The sequence below is a fragment of the Bufo gargarizans genome, chromosome 4 (genome assembly GCF_014858855.1).
Source record: "Bufo gargarizans isolate SCDJY-AF-19 chromosome 4, ASM1485885v1, whole genome shotgun sequence".
In the NCBI taxonomy this organism is placed as follows: Eukaryota; Metazoa; Chordata; class Amphibia; order Anura; family Bufonidae; genus Bufo; species Bufo gargarizans.
In genome coordinates this window covers 62580464-62600212 of record NC_058083.1, presented here as the reverse complement: position 1 = coordinate 62600212, position 19749 = coordinate 62580464, and the positions used below count along the sequence as shown (strand labels likewise).

Here is a 19749-nt window from a genome sequence, read left to right as displayed (position 1 = left end):
CATGATGTGTCCCACAGGTCCTTACTGAAAAAATATGTGAAACCGGTGGAACCATCGCCATTGCCTCCTCCTCCGGTTCTGGTCGATGGAAACTTGGAGTTCGAGATCTCCAGGATTCTCGACTCTAGAATTCTTCGGGGTTCCCTTCAGTACCTGGTACACTGGAGGGGATACGGCCCTGAGGAGAGGATGTGGGTTCCGGCACTGGATGTCAACGCCAGCTAACTGGTGAGGGCTTTTCATAGATCCCATCTGGATAAGGTTGGTCCGGGGTGTCCAGAGGTCACCCGTAGAAGGGGGGGTACTGTCATGTCCTGCTCTGACTATGTACGGAGGTCAGCCAGAATAGCAGCACGTGTTTAGTGTTCTGTTTTGGAGCCGTGCTGGATCCGCCTCCCATCAGGTGCACTGGGTGGGGTCATTAGTTTAAATAGCACTGTATCTCAGTGCTCTGAGCGGGTTATAGAAATCATTCTGGCCTTGGAAGAAAGGAGGGAAGGTTGTCTGTTCCAGCTCAGAAAAGATAAGTGTTGTTTCAGTTTTTGTTGTTTGCTATCTTGGTTGTGTTGGTGTCATCTCTCCCATCCAGGTTCTGTGCGAGCAGGCTGCTCCTATTCCCCTTTTCACCATCTCAGGGAATGTAGGTGTTTTAGCCAAGGCACGAGGACACTTCATTCCTACCATCAAGGTTTGAATGTGGGCTGAGCAGAGCAGGGAGAGAAGTCAGGGATTTGCTAGGAGGTGACCCTTCCCCTGCTTCTCGCCTAGAGCCTGGTTTGCTGGTTTATCTGTATGTCTGAGATCCCGTCCGGCGTGACAGGATCTAGCAGCTAAAGAAGGGTTAAGAGTGAGTGAGTGAGAGTGTGTGTGTGTGTCACAGATCTTCGATTGTCGTGGCTGCTTTTCTGTGCCAGTGGAGGTGGGGTAAAGCGCAAGGGTGAGACCTACAGGAGAACACAGAGGTCAAGGAGGATGCGAGGAGGAGATGGGAGATGGCCTTAATTATTTTTTATTCTGTTTTGTTTTTTGAGTAGTATGGATTTGGTGTTGAGTATTGTGATAGTTCACTTAGTATCGAATCGAAAAATTCTGGTACCATGACAACCCTTCTACTTTTACCAGCCCTCCTGTTAGTTCAGGTCTCTTTAAGTCACAGTCCCCACTTTACAGGCCGTTCTCAGCCTCTTCAGTGAGTGTTGTAGTCTTTCATGGATTCTGGTATGGAGATCTCTGCATTCAGGGTTGTTGTCCCCATGGACATTTCTCTCCTCTACTGATTTTGATCCGCTATAGCTGGAATCTACAACACAATACATGGAAACTGTGAAAGAGAGTAGGCTTGTTTAACGTTGTACTTACAATGTAAAATCTTAAGACCCTAAATGTACAAGGCGCGCTGCGGCCATCGGCTCCTGACCTACTTGGTATGGCACCGTCCTACTATGCAGGTGTATTGGTCGGAGATTCATGTCCTTCTTAATTCTAAATTGGGCTTCTTGGGAGTGTTTTCCCCCCATGGTTGGTCTATTAGGGTTAGTTACTGACCTTATACTTACAAACTATGGGGGAAGGTTATACCGTCTCTTCATGTTTTACACCAGGAGGACAATACTCCTGAATTGGAAAGCCTCAAAGATACATCCAACATTGTGTACAGTTGATTGATGTGGACCTGGTGCTTTATAAGTTGGTGTATGCGAAGAGAAGGATCCCTGACCATTTATTTAAGATCTGGAACCCATGGATTCAAGGCCAAGCTGTGTTTCCTAGCGGCTTATAAATGAGTCTTGCGGAACGTGAGTGTGAATGTTATGTTGTGAATGGTATCTTTTGTTCTTAATGTTAGGATTGGTTGTGAAGACCTATGGATCGCAAACCCATGTTTTTCTATATCTTTGTATGTGCATTAAGACGGGTGCTAATTGCAGCAAGTGGATGTTTGCAAAATCTTTAAAAAGGGCTGGTTTTGGCTGTTTACTATTTTCTCAAAATTTCAATTAAAAGAACCTATTCAAAAACAATATAAAATCTTGGTAAATGACTGTATCATAAAAACATATAACACTAAAGAGAGGCTGTTCAGTACCCAGCCCGTTTCATTTTCTAGCTTCATCAGGGTCATCTGGGAATCAGTCAGGTCCTCATTGTCTGAATAAACATATTTATATTACTCTTCTAAGGAGGTAATTCTGACTTGATTCACCGTGTCTTTCTTCCGCAGTTGTCACTTAATATCGGTGGTAGAAGGTCTGAGGAGCAGTAAGTGCGTTTCTGGATCTCACTAAAGCTCTTGTCCCTGGAGGATTTCCAGCCTCTCCTCTCCTCATAAAGGCGCCTGCAGTACTAGAAGCCTCCAGCTCCTCCAGTTCTCTCCTCTTCTCCTGAATCACCACCAAGGATGGACAGGAAGGAGATCAGCAGAAGAATATTAGACTTCACCTTTGAGATCATCTCCCTGCTGAGCGGAGAGGTAAACCTTTCTAGAATTTAGTCCAGAAAGACCATGGAGGGTGATAATATTCTATCTTCTAGTGACTAGATTACTTGAGATGGGGTCATGATCCAGGAGGGATTCTGAGTGTAGATCTAGAGTCAGGAAGGAATTTCTTACCTTAAGTGTCTCTCTCCATCCACAGGATTACACCATAGTGAAGAAAACATCGGGGGGGACTCCCATCATCCATGAGTCAGGAGGGTGGAGCAGGACCCCCATCACAGAGCCTCCCCCCCTGATACATGAGCAGAAGATCCTAGAACTTGCTCACCAGATGATTGAGCTGCTGACTGAAGAGGTGACACTGCTGGGAATGCTGGGAAATTCTCCAGTAACAGCACTGGATGGGTCTTGGTGATGATGGTGTCATTGTGTTGTCAGGTTCCTGTAAGGTGTCATGATGTGGCGGTGTATTTCTCCATGGAGGAGTGGGAGTATATAGAAGGACACAAGGACCTGTACAGGGACGCCATGATGGAGGATCCCTGGCCTCCGACATTACAAGGTAAGAAGAGACGAGGTGAGAAGAGGCCGTATTAAAGGAGTTGGTCACTTTTATAGCTTTTAATGCTTCCTCACTGTATGCGCTTTAACGTGGTGGTCAGGTTGGAGTATGGAGACCTCATGGTGAGCGCTTCAATCCTGCCTTTGCTGTGGAGCGACGCACTGCCCCTACTGCTGGTGCGATGATTGTGGGAGCCATCACATACTACAGTTGGTCTCCCCCAGTAGTGATACGAGGACACTAACAGCTCAGTGATATGTGCAGAACATTCTGCCGCCACATGTGTTCCTCTCATGGCAGGGCTGAGAACTGGCATTTTTCAGCAGGATAATTATCCCTGCACTCGGCAATGTCTCCTCCAAATTACAACACTTCCTTGCCTGGGCGCCAGATTTGTCACCAGTCCAATATTTATGGGACCAGCTAGGACGCCAGCTTTAGCAACCTAAAAGTTTGCTGGATCTACAGGCCCAGCCGTAAAACACCCGTTGGCAAATGTACGACAGGATACCATAGGGAGCCTGTATAGCTCCATGCCCAATCGTATCTCATCTTGTATCCAGGCTAGAGGCTGTATCTCATCTTGTATCCAGGCTAGAGGCTGTATCTCATCTTGTATCCAGGCTAGAGGCCGTATCTCATCTTGTATCCAGGCCAGAGGCCGTATCTCATCTTGTATCCAGGCCAGAGGCCGTATCTCATCTTGTATCCAGGCCAGAGGCCGTATCTCATCTTGTATCCAGGCCAGAGGCCGTATCTCATCTGTTATCCAGGCCAGAGGCCGTATCTCATCTGTTATCCAGGCCAGAGGCCGTATCTCATCTTGTATCCAGGCCAGAGGCCGTATCTCATCTTGTATCCAGGCCAGAGGCCGTATCTCATCTTGTATCCAGGCCAGAGGCCGTATCTCATCTTGTATCCAGGCCAGAGGCCGTATCTCATCTTGTATACAGGCCAGAGGCCGTGTCTCATCTTGTATCGAGTGTATATAATTTCTCCTTCACATCCTTCCTTAGATCCTAAAAGTTTTTGTTCCCAAACCAAGGAAGGATCTCAGCTCAGTACAATCCTCCCTTCTATCAGAATTGGGACTCATTCACACGACCGTTGTTTGGTTCTGCATCTGAGCTGCATTTTTTGTGGCTCGGATGCGGACCCATTCACTTCCATGGGGCCACAAAAGATGTGGACAGCACTCCGTTTCGTGGCATAGGCATTTCTATACTGGACGGTTCGTTCCATTCCGCAATTTGCAGACCGCAAAACACAGCATGGTCGTGTGAATGAGCCCTTAGAAAATTCTGAAAAACATTCTGCCCAATCTCCTTGGACATGTCCTTCTATTCCTTCTTGCTGCCTCACAACGTCTTACAGCATGCCGTTCATTCCGAGGGACTTTACTCGCTTTGACTGCCCTTCACTTAACCCCAATAATAAAACTTCTCAGCTCAGACGCCTGGAAAACATCCGATGCAGTATCCTGGATGTTCTTAAAGGGGTTGTCCGGGCTTTTACTATTGATGACCTATCCATCAGTATCAGATCGGCGAGGGTCCAGCACCCGGGTTTTTTGAAAAAAAAGATTTTTTTTCTTTTCAGCTCCATAGTCTGAGCCCCATAACTTTTTTATAATTAGTCTCCAAAGCTGTTTGATGGTTAATTTTTTGCGTGTTGATCTGTATTTTTTTTATACCATTTTGGTATGTGTATAACTTTTTGATCACGTTTTATTCGACTTTATGGGGAGGTGAAGCAATGAAAATTATTATTATTTTTGTTACACCATTCGCTGTATGGGAATTTTATAGCATTTGCTATTTGGGATGTATTGATTCCTGTGGTGTTTACTTTTTTTAAAATTTGATTTGAATTGATATATATTTTTTAAAACTTTTTTTTTTTCCCTAGGAGAACTTAAACATGCGATCATTAAAATTGCTCATAGACTCCAATGCATTAGCATGGGAGCTTTGAGAATTTCACTCTGTTCCTACGGAGCCCTGAAGAAGCAGAGTCTTCATAGGAACATAGCTGCAGCAGCCTCGGATCATTCAGATGAACCGAGGCTGCAGCATACAATATATGGCCATCACCGCTAGGAGGAGACGTTGCAGGCTCGGGAGTGCACAGTCATATTTGACCAAGGCACCTGAGGGCTTAAATGTCTGCCATCTGCGTTATCGTACATTGAAGAAATTGGCCTTAGGCGGCTGTGGCACCCTCTGCAATTGGGAACAGGCACCATATTTAAATCAAAAACTAGATCTGTACATGTATGGCACTGGTTGTCTAAGGGTTAAAGAAAATGTTGGGTTTCCATTGCAGTCGCCATTCCCTTCCATTTAGACTTGCAGTGAGGGACATTCGCTAACTACTATTTTTGATACTGAAAGATACTCCTGTAAAATATCACACTGCGCCACCAATGAGAGGAGAGAGGGGAAGAAGAGGGGAGGGGCTGTGGTCACTGCGCCACCAATGAGAGGAGAGAGGGGAAGAAGAGGGGAGGGGCTGTGGTCACTGCGCCACCAATGAGAGGAGAGAGGGGAAGAAGAGGGGAGGGGCTGTGGTCACTGCGCCACCAATGAGAGGAGAGAGGGGAAGAAGAGGGGAGGGGCTGTGATCACTGTGCAACCAATGAGAGGAGAGAGGGGGAGGGGAGGGGCTGTGGTCACTGCGCCACCAATGAAGTTCAAATTCAACTGCAGAATCATATAGCCGCACCCGACCTCTAGGACAAGTAGCTGCGATCCGCGGCAGTTAACCCCTGCTGCACCTGAGGGGTTAACTGCCATGGATCGCAGCTACCCCTCATAGGGGTCGGGTGCAGCTATATGATTCTGCAGCCAGCACCCGCCTCCTGTATTTGAATTAATGGGCGAGTTAGTTTCATTGGTGGCGCAGTGCGCCCCCCCCTCATCCCCATTATTAACCACTTCAACCCCGCTAGCTAAAACCCCCTTAATGACCAGGCCACTTTTTACACTTCTGCACTACACTACTTTCACCGTTTATCGCTCTGTCATGCAACTTACCACCCAAATGAATTTTACCTCCTTTTCTTCTCACTAATAGAGCTTTCATTTGGTGGTATTTCATTGCTGCTGACATTTTAACTTTTTTTGTTATTAATCGAAATGTAACGATTTTTTTGCAAAAAAATGAAATTTTTCACTTTCAGCTGTAAAATTTTGCAAAAAAAACGACATCCATATATAAATTTTTCGCTAAATTTATTGTTCTACATGTCTTTGATAAAAAAAAATGTTTGGGCAAAAAAAAAATGGTTTGGGTAAAAGTTATAGCGTTTACAAACTATGGTACAAAAATTTGAATTTCCGCTTTTTGAAGCAGCTCTGACTTTCTGAGCACCTGTCATGTTTCCTGAGGTTCTACAATGCCCAAACAGTAGAAAACCCCCACAAATGACCCCATTTCGGAAAGTAGACACCCTAAGGTATTCGCTGATGGGCATAGTGAGTTCATAGAACTTTTTATTTTTTGTCACAAGTTAGCGGAAAATGATGATTTTTATAAAAAAAAAAAAATTTCTTACAAAGTCTCATATTCCACTAACTTGCAACAAAAAATAAAAAATTCTAGGAACTCGCCATGCCCCTCACAGAATACCTTGGGGTGTCTTCTTTCCAAAATGGGATCACTTGTGGGGTAGTTATACTGCCCTGGCAATTTAGGGGCCCAAATGTGTGAGAAGTACTTTGCAATCAAAATCTGTAAAAAATGACCGGTGAAATCCGAAAGGTGCACTTTGGAATGTGTGCCCCTTTGCCCACCTTGGCAGCAAAAAAGTGTCACATCTGGTATCGCCGTACTCAGGAGAAGTTGGGGAATGTGTTTTGGGGTGTCATTTTACATATACCCATGCTGGGTGAGAGAAATATCTTGGCAAAAGATAACTTTTCCCATTTTTTTTTTATACAAAGTTGGCATTTGACCAAGATATTTCTCTCACCCAGCATGGGTATATGTAAAATTACACCCCAAAACACATTCCCCAACTTCTCCTGAGTACGGCGATACCAGATGTGTCACACTTTTTTGCAGCCTAGATGCGCAAAGGGGCCCAAATTCCTTTTAGGGGGGCATTTTTAGACATTTGGATCCCAGACTTCTTCTCACGCTTTCGGGCCCCTAACATGCCAGGGCAGTATAAATACCCCACATGTGACCCCACTTTGGAAAGAAGACACCCCAAGGTATTCCGTGAGGGGCATGGCGAGTTCATAGAATTTTTTATTTTTTTTTGCATAAGTTAGCGGAAATTGATTTTTTTGTTTTTTTTCTCACAAAGTCTCACTTTCCGCTAACTTAGGACAAAAATTTCAATCTTTCATGGACTCACTATGCCCCTCACGGAATACCTTGGGGTGTCTTCTTTCCGAAATGGGGTCACATGTGGGGTATTTATACTGCCCTGGCTTTTTAGGGGCCCTAAATCGTGAGAAGAAGTCTGGGATATAAATGTCTAAAAATGTTTACGCATTTGGATTCCGTGAGGGGTATGGCGAGTTCATGTGAGATTTTATTTTTTGACACAAGTTAGTGGAATATGAGACTTAGTAAGAAAAAACAAACAAAAAAAAAATTATATATTTCCGCTAACTTGGGCCAAAAAAATGTCTGAATGGAGCCTTACAGGGGGGTGATCAATGACAGCGGGGTGATCAATGACTGACAGGGGGGTGATCAGGGAGTGTATATGGGTGATCACCCGCCTGTCATTGATCACCCCCCTGTAAGGCTCCATTCAGACGTCCGCATGTGTTTTGCGGATCCGATCCATGTATCCGTGGATCCGTAAAAATCATACGGACGTCTGAACGGAGCCTGACAGGGGGGTGATCAGCCCCTAAGGGGGCTAATAGTTAGTAAAAAAAAAAAAAAGATTTACAAAAAAAATCTAAACGTTAACAATAAACATGTTCATTTAACAGCAGATTTATGTAGGATTATTTTTTTTTTTTTATGAAAATGCACAGAATATCGGTATGCTTCTGTGGGGTTTCGTCCAGTACTTCCGTTCCGCAAAAAGATAGGACATATTCTATATTCTATTTTTTGGCAGAACGGGCGGATCGCGGAGCCATTAAAGTGAATGGATCCGCGACCCGCTGCGGCTGCCCCACAGTTGGTGTTCGTGCATTGTGGCCCACAGCGCGGCCACGGGGCGCACACTTTCGTGTGCAAGAGGCCTAAGGCTGTGAACACCGTGTGTGTGTGTGTGGTGGGGGGGTTAATGATTGCATTTTACACTTTATGGACTAAAATTCCAAAGTTTGAGAGTATCTTGGGTTGAGTCCCATCATGTTGCTGTTCTGAGGGCCTGTATCTCTGAGCTCCTGACAGTTCATAGACATTCATTATTGCTAAATTCTTATCAAACCCATCAAACTTAAAATGATTGTTCTGCGCTTTCAGGAGTTCAGAGATAAGGGCTATACACTGAGCTGTCAAAAGTGTAATAAAGATTATTTGAAAAAATTAGCCCAAAATGAGTGAATTGTAATAAAAAAATTACGCCAAAGTTGTTCATAGCATTTAAAGGGAATCAACTTCATGCTGACCGTACTGAGGGCAGTATAAAATAGTGACGGAAATGCTGATGTCAGCGCTGTGCCTCTCATGAGCTAAAAGAAGGTAGTTGCACAGAACTAGCATCATAATCATTGCAGCCCAGGCCTCGAAAAGAGTCAAATCTACCTGAGAAGAGTCCTGGTTATTCATGAATTCCTGCTCTCCCCGACCACCTGCTGATGACGGACAGTCTTCTACCGAATTTTCTCCCTGTCTCTGTAGGAGAGAACTGCCAATCATCAGCAGGTGGGCGGGGAGAGCAGGAGATCATGAATAACCAGGACTCTTCTCGAGGCCTGAGCTGCAACGATTCTGATGCTGGTTCTCGGCAACCACTTACTTTTAGCTGATGAGTGACACGCCGCTGACATCGGCATTTCTGTCAGTACTTTATTCTGCCCTCAGTACGGTCAGCATAAAGTTGATGACGGGTTCCCTTTAAAGTGACTTCACGGCAATTAATTTGAATAATGTTTTCTGACATTGCTCCGAAATATCCTAAATGCTGGTCTTCTGGAATCCTGGCCAACACCTAACTGAAAACTCAGAGGATACTCAGAGGATTCCTTCTCCCAAGTTCATTATTTTACACTTGGAAACTTTGAACTGCAGTTTCCATTGTTCGCTCCACTTATCCGGTAAAGGTAAATAATTTTTAGTATTACAGACACCTCCAGGAATGTCAGCCCTATTAAACACTTTTGTGTCATTCGCAAACAGGTACACCTTACCTACCGTCATACCCTGCCTACAGGGACACCTTACCTACCGTCATACCCCACCTACAGGCACACCTTACCTACCGTCATACACTACCTACAGGCACACCTTACCTACCGTCATACCCTACCTACAGGCACACCTTACCTACTGTCATACCCCACCTAGAGGCACACCCTACCTACCGTCATACCCTACCTACAGGACCACCTTACCTACCGTCATACCCCACCTACAGGCACACCTTACCTACCGTCATACCCCACCTACAGGCACACCTTACCTACCGTCATACCCTACCTACTGGACCACCTTACCTACTGTCATACCCCACCTAGAGGCACACCCTACCTACCGTCATACCCCACCTACAGGCACACCTTACCTACCGTCATACCCCACCTACAGGCACACCTTACCTACAGTCAAACCCTACCTACAGGACCACCTTACCTACCGTCATACCCTACCTACAGGACCACCTTACCTACCGTCATACCCTACCTACAGGACCACCTTACCTACCGTCATACCCTACCTACAGGCACACCTTACCTACCGTCATACCCTACCTACAGGCACACCTTACCTACCGTCATACCCTACCTACTGTTATACCCTACCTACAGGACCACCTCACCTACCATCATACCCTACCTACTGTCATACCCTACCTACAGGCACACCTTAACTACCATAATACCCCACCTACAGGCACACCTTACCTACCTTCGTTCAGACCGTTGTGGTCATCGCTAGTCACTCTTTAAAAGCACGAACAACACTCTGGTGTCTGTCCATTACAAACTGCAAATCCACTGAGGATTGAGCCCAATTTTCAGTAACGTATCCATCAGTTCTTTATACTGCATTAAATAATTTGCTGAGATCCAGGTACGTGATATCCACAGCATCACCTTCATCCACTAGGCCTCAGTAAAGCCATGCTGTTCTGGCTCCAACACGTTGGGTTCAGGAGGACAATTGTCTTGTGTTTTAGTAGTTTCCATTATTTTGACTACTACAGCTGTGTTATCCTAAGTTCCCTATATCTGTAAAGAATAAATCAAGGCACCTGGATGTACTGTAGATTTCTTGAAAACGTTTCACTCGTTCTTCCAACGAGCTTTCTCAATTCTGAGTGACTACAAGAATTCTCTGGGAACCTCAAAAACCTCCTTACCCTGCTTGTATATCCAGGGCTTCTTGTTACAGATCTACCACATCAGTTACATATTTATTCCCAGAGAATTCTTGTACAGTCACTGAGAATTGAGAAAGCTCATTGGAAGAAAGAGTGAAACGTTTTCAAGAAATCTACAGTAAGTCCAGTTGCCTTGATTTATTCTTTACAGATATACCATGATCTGGATAAATGAGAACCTTCACAGAAATAAGTTCCCTATAATTACCAGCTCCAAAGGAATAGTGAATGTAAAGGAAGGACTTCTCTCCTCTTTCCTGCCGGACCCACTTCTGAATTTGGCTCACACTGCGTGTCTGTTTCCAGCCTACTAGGATTGTTATGATTTTGGGGTCTGAAAAAAAATAACAAAATCAATTTTTTTACAGGAAATGCCAATAAGAACTCTGCGGGAACCATCATGTTATCGCCGGTAGAAAATGGAGCTATCATTCCGCACTCTTCGGGAGAAAACCTTATTACCCTGCTTGTATATCCAGGGCTTCTCGTTACAGATCTGCCACATAATCCAACTAATAATAAGCAACCTTCTGACCAATCACAGGTTGTTCTCACAAGTACACCACAAGCGCATCTTGCTACACATCAGAAAACTTACGTAGGAGACAGGCGACATCCCTGTTCACACTGCGGTAAATGTTTTGTCAATAAATCACATCTGATTATACATGAGAGAATTCACACAGGGGAGAAGCCATTTCCATGCTCAGAATGTGGGAAATGTTTTTCAAATAAATCAGATCTTGCTAAACATCAGAAACGTCACACCGGAGAGAAGCCATTTCCATGTTCAGAATGTGGGAAATGTTTTATTAGTAAAGCCAAGCTTAGAGAACATCAGAGAATTCACACAGGGGTGAGGCCGTATTCATGTTCAGTATGTGGGAAATGTTTTTGGGAGAAATCACATCTTATGTATCATGATAGAACTCATAGAGGAGAGAAGCCATATTCATGTTCGGTATGTGGGAAACGTTTTATGGAGAAATCACAACTTATTACACATGACAGATCTCATACAGGAGAGAAGCCATTTTCATGTTCTGAATGTGGCAAATCCTTTAGGAATAAATCAAGTCTTTTGACCCACCAGAGATACCATACAGGAGATGAGCCGGATTCACAATGCCAATCATAAGTGGAGTTACACGATGCAATCATCGGGGAGATTTTTGGAAATGAATGCTGTTCCCGACAGTCTGCCTGTGTTAAACTGCAGGAGATCACCCAATGAAAGAGCGAAACACTCAATCAACTGTCATTAGTGCAGTCACCTAAATTATTGTTTCTGGGCAGCAGATCGCGCCGTCTAAACTCCCCAGACACAATGCTGCTGTATGAGCATGAGTGATAGCAATAGTGATCCCTCGTCCTCATACTGTGGAGGGGATCGTTGCTTCACCTCCAATGACCGAGCAGCCGACTGTCGGTAAGGCAAGCTTTCTTCTTGACAATCGGTTGCTTATCTACGCATGTAAATGTGCCTTTAGGGATCATCAAAGAAGTCACATAGGAAAGAAACCATCCACATGTTCCAAATGTGAACAAATGTTTTATAATGAAATTCAAATTTGAAACTCATCAGAAAAGAAACTACATTCCTGTGTGCTGTGTTGGAAATGCAAAACCAGATGTACAACCCAACACTAAATGGGATTTATTTTTTGAGTGGAAAACTCCTGGATTTGCCAAACACTAATTATATTTACCTTCGAGAAAAACATTGTAGGTATAAGAAAGAAGAGAGGAGCCTTGTTTACTGTCAGAGCAGTGAAGATGAAGTCCCCATGAACCTTGCATCTTCTTAGTGTATTCATACCTCCACCCACACTGCGGCAGACTCCAGAGGAAGGACTCCCCGTGTAGACTGTTATGTAACGTGGACATATCGATATTTGATCTTCATTCATATCGTATATAATGACAAAGGTGATGAAATTAAGATAAAAACTAATAAATAGAATTTACAATCATTTGCTGCCTCTTTTATGTGTCGCGAATACCTGGTGCTGCCCCTTTGTCATAAACAGCCTTCAGCAAGAGTTTATTATAAGGTCCCATTCACACTTATAAAAGTATTTGCAAAGATGGAACTAGGAGTAGGTCAAGACGTGCAAATCTTCCCACACGGACCCATACAATACAATACCCATGCATAATCTATTCACCAGTAAGAAGAGTATACCACCAGCACAGTCCTTCACGTGGCAAGCAAAATCAATGCTCTAATATGTGGCCGAACAAAGGGTGGTCCTTTGGCTTCATGTGGTGCTCCGTTATAATGCAGAGAGACTCCAAGCAATCTCCATTATTGTTTCCATGGAGAGCATGCACAGCCAGTTTTACTTTTCCCAGCATACTGATATGATTTAGGGCCAGGCTTTGATTTCACCATTTAAAACCACAGAATGGGTCGTTAGAGACAGGTCTGGAGGTCTGTAGTTAGCGGCATAGGTCAAGAGACTTCGGAAAGAGGTTAAATATTGTATTTAGGTGAGCAATGGCAGCTGGGGAGAGGCACTGGGGGAGGTGTCAGAAAACAGAATCACCTCTGCAGGTAGTCTAGGAGAAGAAGAGAGGAGACTTCTTCTGTAGACAAGAACTGAAGGTGTTGGAGGGGTTGAAGTTGGATGGGCACCTGGAGATTATTTCCTGGCAGTTGTTTTCAATCTTATCTTTGAAGAAGTTTCCAGATCTTCAGTACAGAGGTCAGTTATGGGCACAAGTGCTTTAGGGCTGAGGAGGGAGTGAAAAGTATCAGATTGGCCCCTTTCACACGAGCGAGTTTTCCGCACGGGTGCAATGCATGATGTGAACGCATACCACCCGCACTAAATCCGGACCGATTCATTTCAATGGGTCTGTGTAGATGAGCGTTGTTTTTCACGCATTACTTCTGCGTTGCTTGAAAATCGCAGCATGTTCTATATTCTGCGTTCTTCACGCAGCCCTGTCCCCATTGGGCTGAGTGAAAAACGCATTGCATCCGCAAGCAAGTGCAGGTGCGATGCGTTTTTCAATGATGGTTGCTAAGAGATGTTGTTTGTAAACCTTTAGTTTTTTATCACGCGCGTGAAAGACGCATCAAAACGCATTGCACCCGCGCGAAAAAAACACCACAATCGCAGACAAAACTGACGGAACTTACTTGCAAAATAATGCGAGTTTCACTGAACGCATCCTGACCTAATCCGTATCGTTCGTGTGAAAGAAGCCTTATTTGTGGTTATTCGAAAGTGAGCAGATGAGAAAAGTGAAATAGGCTTGTTTGACAAGGTGACGGGAAGAGTTTTGGGGTTTAAAGACTATGGACACCTTTGGTTAATTTATTTTACGATTCCATTTTACTCATTTTTGGGCTGACATTTTTTGTTCTGTTTAAAAAAATTTACATGTGTAACTCTTATTTTTTTTATAGTATTTATTTATAGAAAACATTTTAAAATGCAAAAGAACTGTCACAAGGGTGTCAAGAGCCACGTCTGACTCCGTTATACCCGGGGTCAGGAAGTCGCAGCGGGTGGCTGCGCGCTCTATGTCTAAAGATCATGTTGTTTCTTAGTGATTGTTTTCTGTGTTTGCCTTGCAATCCTTTTTGTCTCACTCAGGGATCCGTAGCTTCTCCTCCTCAGCTGTTTCTTGTCTGCCACTCCCAACCTCCTTATATTCTCCTCTCACACTTCTCTAGTTGCCAGTTATAGAGCTTCCTGCCTGGACATCTATACTGACCCACTGGAGCTGAGAATCCTGGTTGTTGTTCCAGAGTGCTACCCTCCGGATCCCTGTTGGGCTTTTTGTTGTCTCCTGTTGTCGCCCACCTGGGATTATATGTTTAGTCTGTATTGTCTGTCCTCCCCTTGGTGTTTTCCTTTAGAGCTAGTGGTGCGGACTAGTGTTCCCACCGCCCTGTTCACTATCTAGGGCTCATCTTAGGGAAAGCCAGGGTTTTAGGCACGTGATCGGCGTACGGGTGAGGAACCCGTCTAGGGACGTCAGGGCAGCCAGGTGCCAGCCGCAAGGTGAGTCAGGGGTCACCACCTTCCCTCTCACTTGGGCAGGGCCTTCCTCTTTCCCTCCCTCTGTGTCACGTATGTGATAGTCACGCCGATCGTGATATTATAACTGGCCCTTATTTTTTGGGAGAAAAAAAATAAAAATACAATTTTCTCTCTACTTAGAATCCAATATGGATCCTATTGCTGCTTTGGCAAAACAGCTTCAAGGCCTGTCTTTGGAGGTGGCAGGATTGAAGGCGTCTGTCCTCCAACAACAGCAGCAAATGCAGCAGACCGCAAGCCCAGCGGTTGCTATGGGTAACCAGGTTGTTACAGAACCCAAGGTTGTCCTTCCTGACAGATTTTCTGGGGGAAGGGACAAATTTGTGACGTTCCGTGAGGCCTGCAAATTATATTTTAAGCTGCGCCCTTACTCCTCAGGTAATGAAGAACAGCGGGTGGGGATTGTTATTTCCCTGCTTCAGGGGGACCCGCAATCCTGGGCGTTCTCGTTACCCCCTGGTTCCCAGGCTCTCCGGTCAGTGGAGGGATTTTTTGGGGCTTTGGGTCTCATATATGATGACCCTGACCGAGTCGCCCTGGCTGAGTCGAAGTTACGGAGACTCCTACAGGGAGATCGGCCAGCAGAGGAATATTGCTCAGAGTTCCGTAGGTGGGCTACGGATACTCAGTGGAACGACCCTGCTCTCAGGAGTCAGTTCTGCTCTGGGTTATCTGAAAGGGTTAAGGATGCGCTTGATGCTGTTATGTCCCTCTCTATCAGAATAGATAGACGTCTTAGGGAGAGATAGAAAATTCCTGAGCAATTGGTAACCTCTCCCAAGCAGCAGTTAGTCTGTACTGACTTAGATGAGCCTATGCAGCTAGGAGGAACTTCTCGTCAGGTCCGTCCTCCTGAGGTTCGCCGTAGGTGGGGGGCTTGTTTTTCTGTGGGGGGAGGGGTCATTTCATTAATGTCTGTCCCTCCTTTCTCAAAAACAAAAGACCGTCGGAAAACTACTAACCCCAGGCTGTGCGGAGGATGTCAGCCGGGGGGTATACGTTTCCTCCATATGAACATCTCAATTTGTGTTGCCAGCGGTTATTGTTTTTGGTGTTAAGACGGAGTCTATTTCTTTTTTTCTAGACAGTGGAGCAGGGGTAAATTTGATAGATGCCCATTTTGCCCGCACTATGGGTTTGGATCTCTGTACGCTGCAGAGACCTATTCCCATATTCGCCATTGATTCTGCTCCTCTGTCTCAGAGAAACCTCACTCACATTGTCCATAATTTACACCTTCGGGTAGGGGACCACCATAATGAGTGTCTTTCATGTTACGTTCTGGAGGGCCTTCCCTCTCCTGTGGTATTGGGTCTTCCCTGGTTGGTAGCGCACAATCCAGTGGTGGATTGGCAGGCCAGGGAGATATTGGAGTGGAGTGAGCATTGCAGAGAGAATTGCTTAAATAACAATTGCTTAATCGCCTCCATAGCTTCCCTACCTACATTTATTTCGGACTTTGAGGACGTTTTTTCTGAAAAGGGTTGTCAGAAGCTACCACCTCATCGTCCTTATGATTGCCCGGTTAACCTGATTCCCGGTGCAAAATTACCCAAGTCCAGGTTGTATAATCTTTCGGGTCCCGAGAGACAAGCCATGAAAGATTATATCTCCGAGAGTCTGGCTAAGGAACACATCAGACCCTCTTCTTCACCCGTGGCTGCAGGGTTTTTCTTTGTTAAAAAGAAAGATGGGGGCCTGCGTCCTTGCCTAGATTTCCGTGAGCTAAACCGGATAACCGTCCGAGACCCATACCCTCTTCCTCTCATTCCTGACCTTTTTAATCAGATTGCGGGTGCTAGGTGGTTCTCCAAACTTGATCTTAGGGGGGCCTACAATCTGATTCGTATCAAGGAGGGGGATGAGTGGAAGACAGCTTTTAACACCCCTGAGGGGCATTATGAAAATTTAGTCATGCCTTTCGGTCTGACCAATGCCCCTGCTGTCTTCCAACATTTCGTTAACGATATTTTTAGTCATCTCATCGGCAGGTTTGTAGTCATATACCTAGATGATATCTTAATTTATTCGGCTGATCTGAAAACACATGAAGTACATGTCAGGCAAGTACTGCAGGTCCTACGGACGAATAAATTATATGCGAAAATTGAAAAATGTGTCTTCGCCGTTCAGGAAATACAGTTCCTGGGATATCTATTATCTGCTTCAGGTTTCCGTATGGATCCTAGGAAGGTCCAGGCAATTTTAGATTGGGATCTTCCTGAGAACCTTAAAGCTCTACAACGGTTTCTGGGTTTCGCAAATTTCTATAGAAAGTTCATTAAAAATTATTCAGTGATCGTTAAACCCCTTACTGACATGACTAGGAAGGGGACTGATTTTTCTAAATGGTCTGACGCCGCTAAAATTGCATTTTCCTCTCTAAAAGAGAGATTTAACTCGGCACCTGTGCTAATTCAACCTGATGTCTCCCAGCCTTTTATTGTTGAAGTAGATGAGTCAGAGGTGGGAGTGGGGGCTGTATTGTCTCAGGGTCCGTCTCCTGGCAAATGGCGTCCTTGCGCTTTCTTTTCCAAAAAGTTATCTATAGCAGAAAACTATGATATTGGAAATAGGGAACTGTTGGCGATTAAACTGGCGTTTGAAGAGTGGCGTCACTTCTTAGAAGGAGCAATCCACCCCGTCACGGTGATTACGGATCACAAAAACCTTCTGTACCTAGAATCGGCTAAGCGTCTCACCCCTAGACAAGCTAGGTGGTCGCTATTCTTTACCAGATTTAACTTTGTAATCACCTATCGTCCTGGGGCAAAAAATACCAAGGCAGACGCGTTATCTCGTAGTTTCCCTGGAGGGGGTAATGTTAGTGATCCGGTACCTATTTTACAAAGAGGAGTGGTTGTCTCTGCTGTACACTCTGTTCTAGAGGGAAAGGTGTTAGAGGCCCAGGGGGACGCCCCGGCCTCTTGCCCCTCAGAGAAATTGTTTGTACCGTTAAACCTGCGTCTTGAATTATTAAAGGAACATCATAATTCGGCACTTGCTGGGCACCCGGGTAGTAAAGCAACCTTGGAGCTATTGTCTCGTCGTTTTTGGTGGCCAAGGTTGCGTCAGGATGTAATGGATTTCGTGTCTACTTGTTCTACTTGTGCACGCGCGAAAGTCTCTCATACACGTCCAGCAGGGTCTTTATTGCCACTTTTCATCCCCAATAGGCCATGGACACATCTATCAATGGATTTCATCACTGACTTACCTTTGTCTACGGGTAAAACAGTTATCTTGGTAGTAGTAGACAGGTTTAGCAAAATGGTACACTTTATTGAGCTACCCGCACTTCCTAATGCTAAGACTCTTGCTCAAGTGTTTATCAGTGAAATCGTGAAGCTTCACGGGGTCCCTTCCGATGTTGTTTCGGATCGGGGAACCCAGTTTATTTCTAAGTTTTGGAAAGCTTTTTGTTCCCGTTTGGGGGTACACTTATCCTTTTCCTCAGCTTTCCATCCTCAGTCGAATGGACAGACTGAGCATACCAACCAAAACCTGGAGACATATCTAAGATGTTTTGTGTCTGAAAACCAAGAGGTGTGGTCATCATATTTACCGTTAGCCGAGTTTGCCATAAATAATCGCTGTCAGGAATCCACTGGCAAGTCACCATTTCTTGGTGCATACGGTTTTCATCCCCAATTTTGTACTTTCAAAGAGGGGGGGGTCTTCTGGGGTTCCCGAAGAGGAACGGTTTTCTTCATCTCTTTCATCGGTATGGCAGAAGGTGCAAGCTAACTTGAAAAATATGAGTGGTAAATATAAATGCATGGCCGATAAGAAACGGTCGCCAGGTCCGGACCTAGGAGTGAATGACTATGTGTGGTTGTCTACTAGGAATATTAAATTGAAGGTTCCTTCTTGGAAACTGGGCCCTAGGTTCATTGGTCCTTATAAGATAGTAGCCGTCATTAACCCTGTGGCTTTTCGCCTGGAGCTACCTCAGACTTTTAAGATCCATAACGTCTTCCATAAGTCGTTACTCAAGAAGTATGTTCCACCTCTAGAACCATCACCGCTGCCACCTCCTCCTGTTATTGTGGATGGTAATCTGGAGTTTCAAATATCCAGAATTGTTGATTCTCGTCGGGTCCGCCGCTCTCTTCAGTATCTGGTGCATTGGAGGGGTTACGGTCCCGAGGAAAGAATGTGGGTTCCAGCGTCAGAGGTAAACGCCAACAGGTTAATTCAGGCTTTCCATGCCTCTCATCCTGAGAGACCTGGTCCTGAGTGTCCGGAGGCCCCTCGTGAAAAGGGGGGTACTGTCACGAGGGTGTCAAGAGCCACGTCTGACTCCGTTATACCCGGGGTCAGGAAGTCGCAGCGGGTGGCTGCGCGCTCTATGTCTAAAGATCACGTTGTTTCTTAGTGATTGTTTTCTGTGTTTGCCTTGCAATTCTTTTTGTCTCACTCAGGGATCCGTAGCTTCTCCTCCTCAGCTGTTTCTTGTCTGCCACTCCCAACCTCCTTATATTCTCCTCTCACACTTCTCTAGTTGCCAGTTATAGAGCTTCCTGCCTGGACATCTATACTGACCCACTGGAGCTGAGAATCCTGGTTGTTGTTCCAGAGTGCTACCCTCCGGATCCCTGTTGGGCTTTTTGTTGTCTCCTGTTGTCGCCCACCTGGGATTATATGTTTAGTCTGTATTGTCTGTCCTCCCCTTGGTGTTTTCCTTTAGAGCTAGTGGTGCGGACTAGTGTTCCCACCGCCCTGTTCACTATCTAGGGCTCATCTTAGGGAAAGCCAGGGTTTTAGGCACGTGATCGGCGTATGGGTGAGGAACCCGTCTAGGGACGTCAGGGCAGCCAGGTGCCAGCCGCAAGGTGAGTCAGGGGCCACCACCTTCCCTCTCACTTGGGCAGGGCCTTCCTCTTTCCCTCCCTCTGTGTCACGTATGTGATAGTCACGCCGATCGTGATAAGAACATTCAAAATCCCACAAGGGATATAAAAACGAAACACAGACAGTTGGAAAATAGGTCCACGATCCAGTACCCATACAAAATATCCCTGAGCGGGAAAAGCATCATAGGAAATTAAAGGCTTTGTGTTGTTAAACCAATGGGCAGTCCCAAAGTACAGTACGGTTTATTAACGAGTACAGGATTAAACACCCATCCACACACACATTCATACAACCTGGAGTACCGGGTTTCACTTAT

The 19749-nt window shown here is 45.2% G+C and overlaps 2 protein-coding genes across 3 annotated transcripts in view; both read left to right on the top strand.

The window, feature by feature from the left end:
* LOC122935208 (zinc finger protein 397-like) overlaps window positions 1-19749 on the top strand; it is a 1371324-nt gene that overhangs the window by 496921 nt on the left and 854654 nt on the right. The gene's annotated exons all lie outside the window — the stretch shown is intronic.
* LOC122933852 (zinc finger protein 501-like) overlaps window positions 1-19749 on the top strand; it is a 70979-nt gene that overhangs the window by 18290 nt on the left and 32940 nt on the right. The window contains exons 2-5 of one of the 2 annotated variants that reach the window (XM_044288933.1): window positions 2222-2470; window positions 2637-2792; window positions 2876-2999; window positions 10887-12463. In XM_044288933.1, coding sequence (XP_044144868.1) covers window positions 2399-2470; window positions 2637-2792; window positions 2876-2999; window positions 10887-11656 — 1122 coding nt within the window. In that variant the 5' untranslated portion in view covers window positions 2222-2398 and the 3' untranslated portion in view covers window positions 11657-12463. Of the gene's footprint in view, window positions 1-2221; window positions 2471-2636; window positions 2793-2875; window positions 3000-10886; window positions 12464-19749 lie in introns of those variants that run through there. The other variant, XM_044288932.1, reaches the window with a different exon arrangement.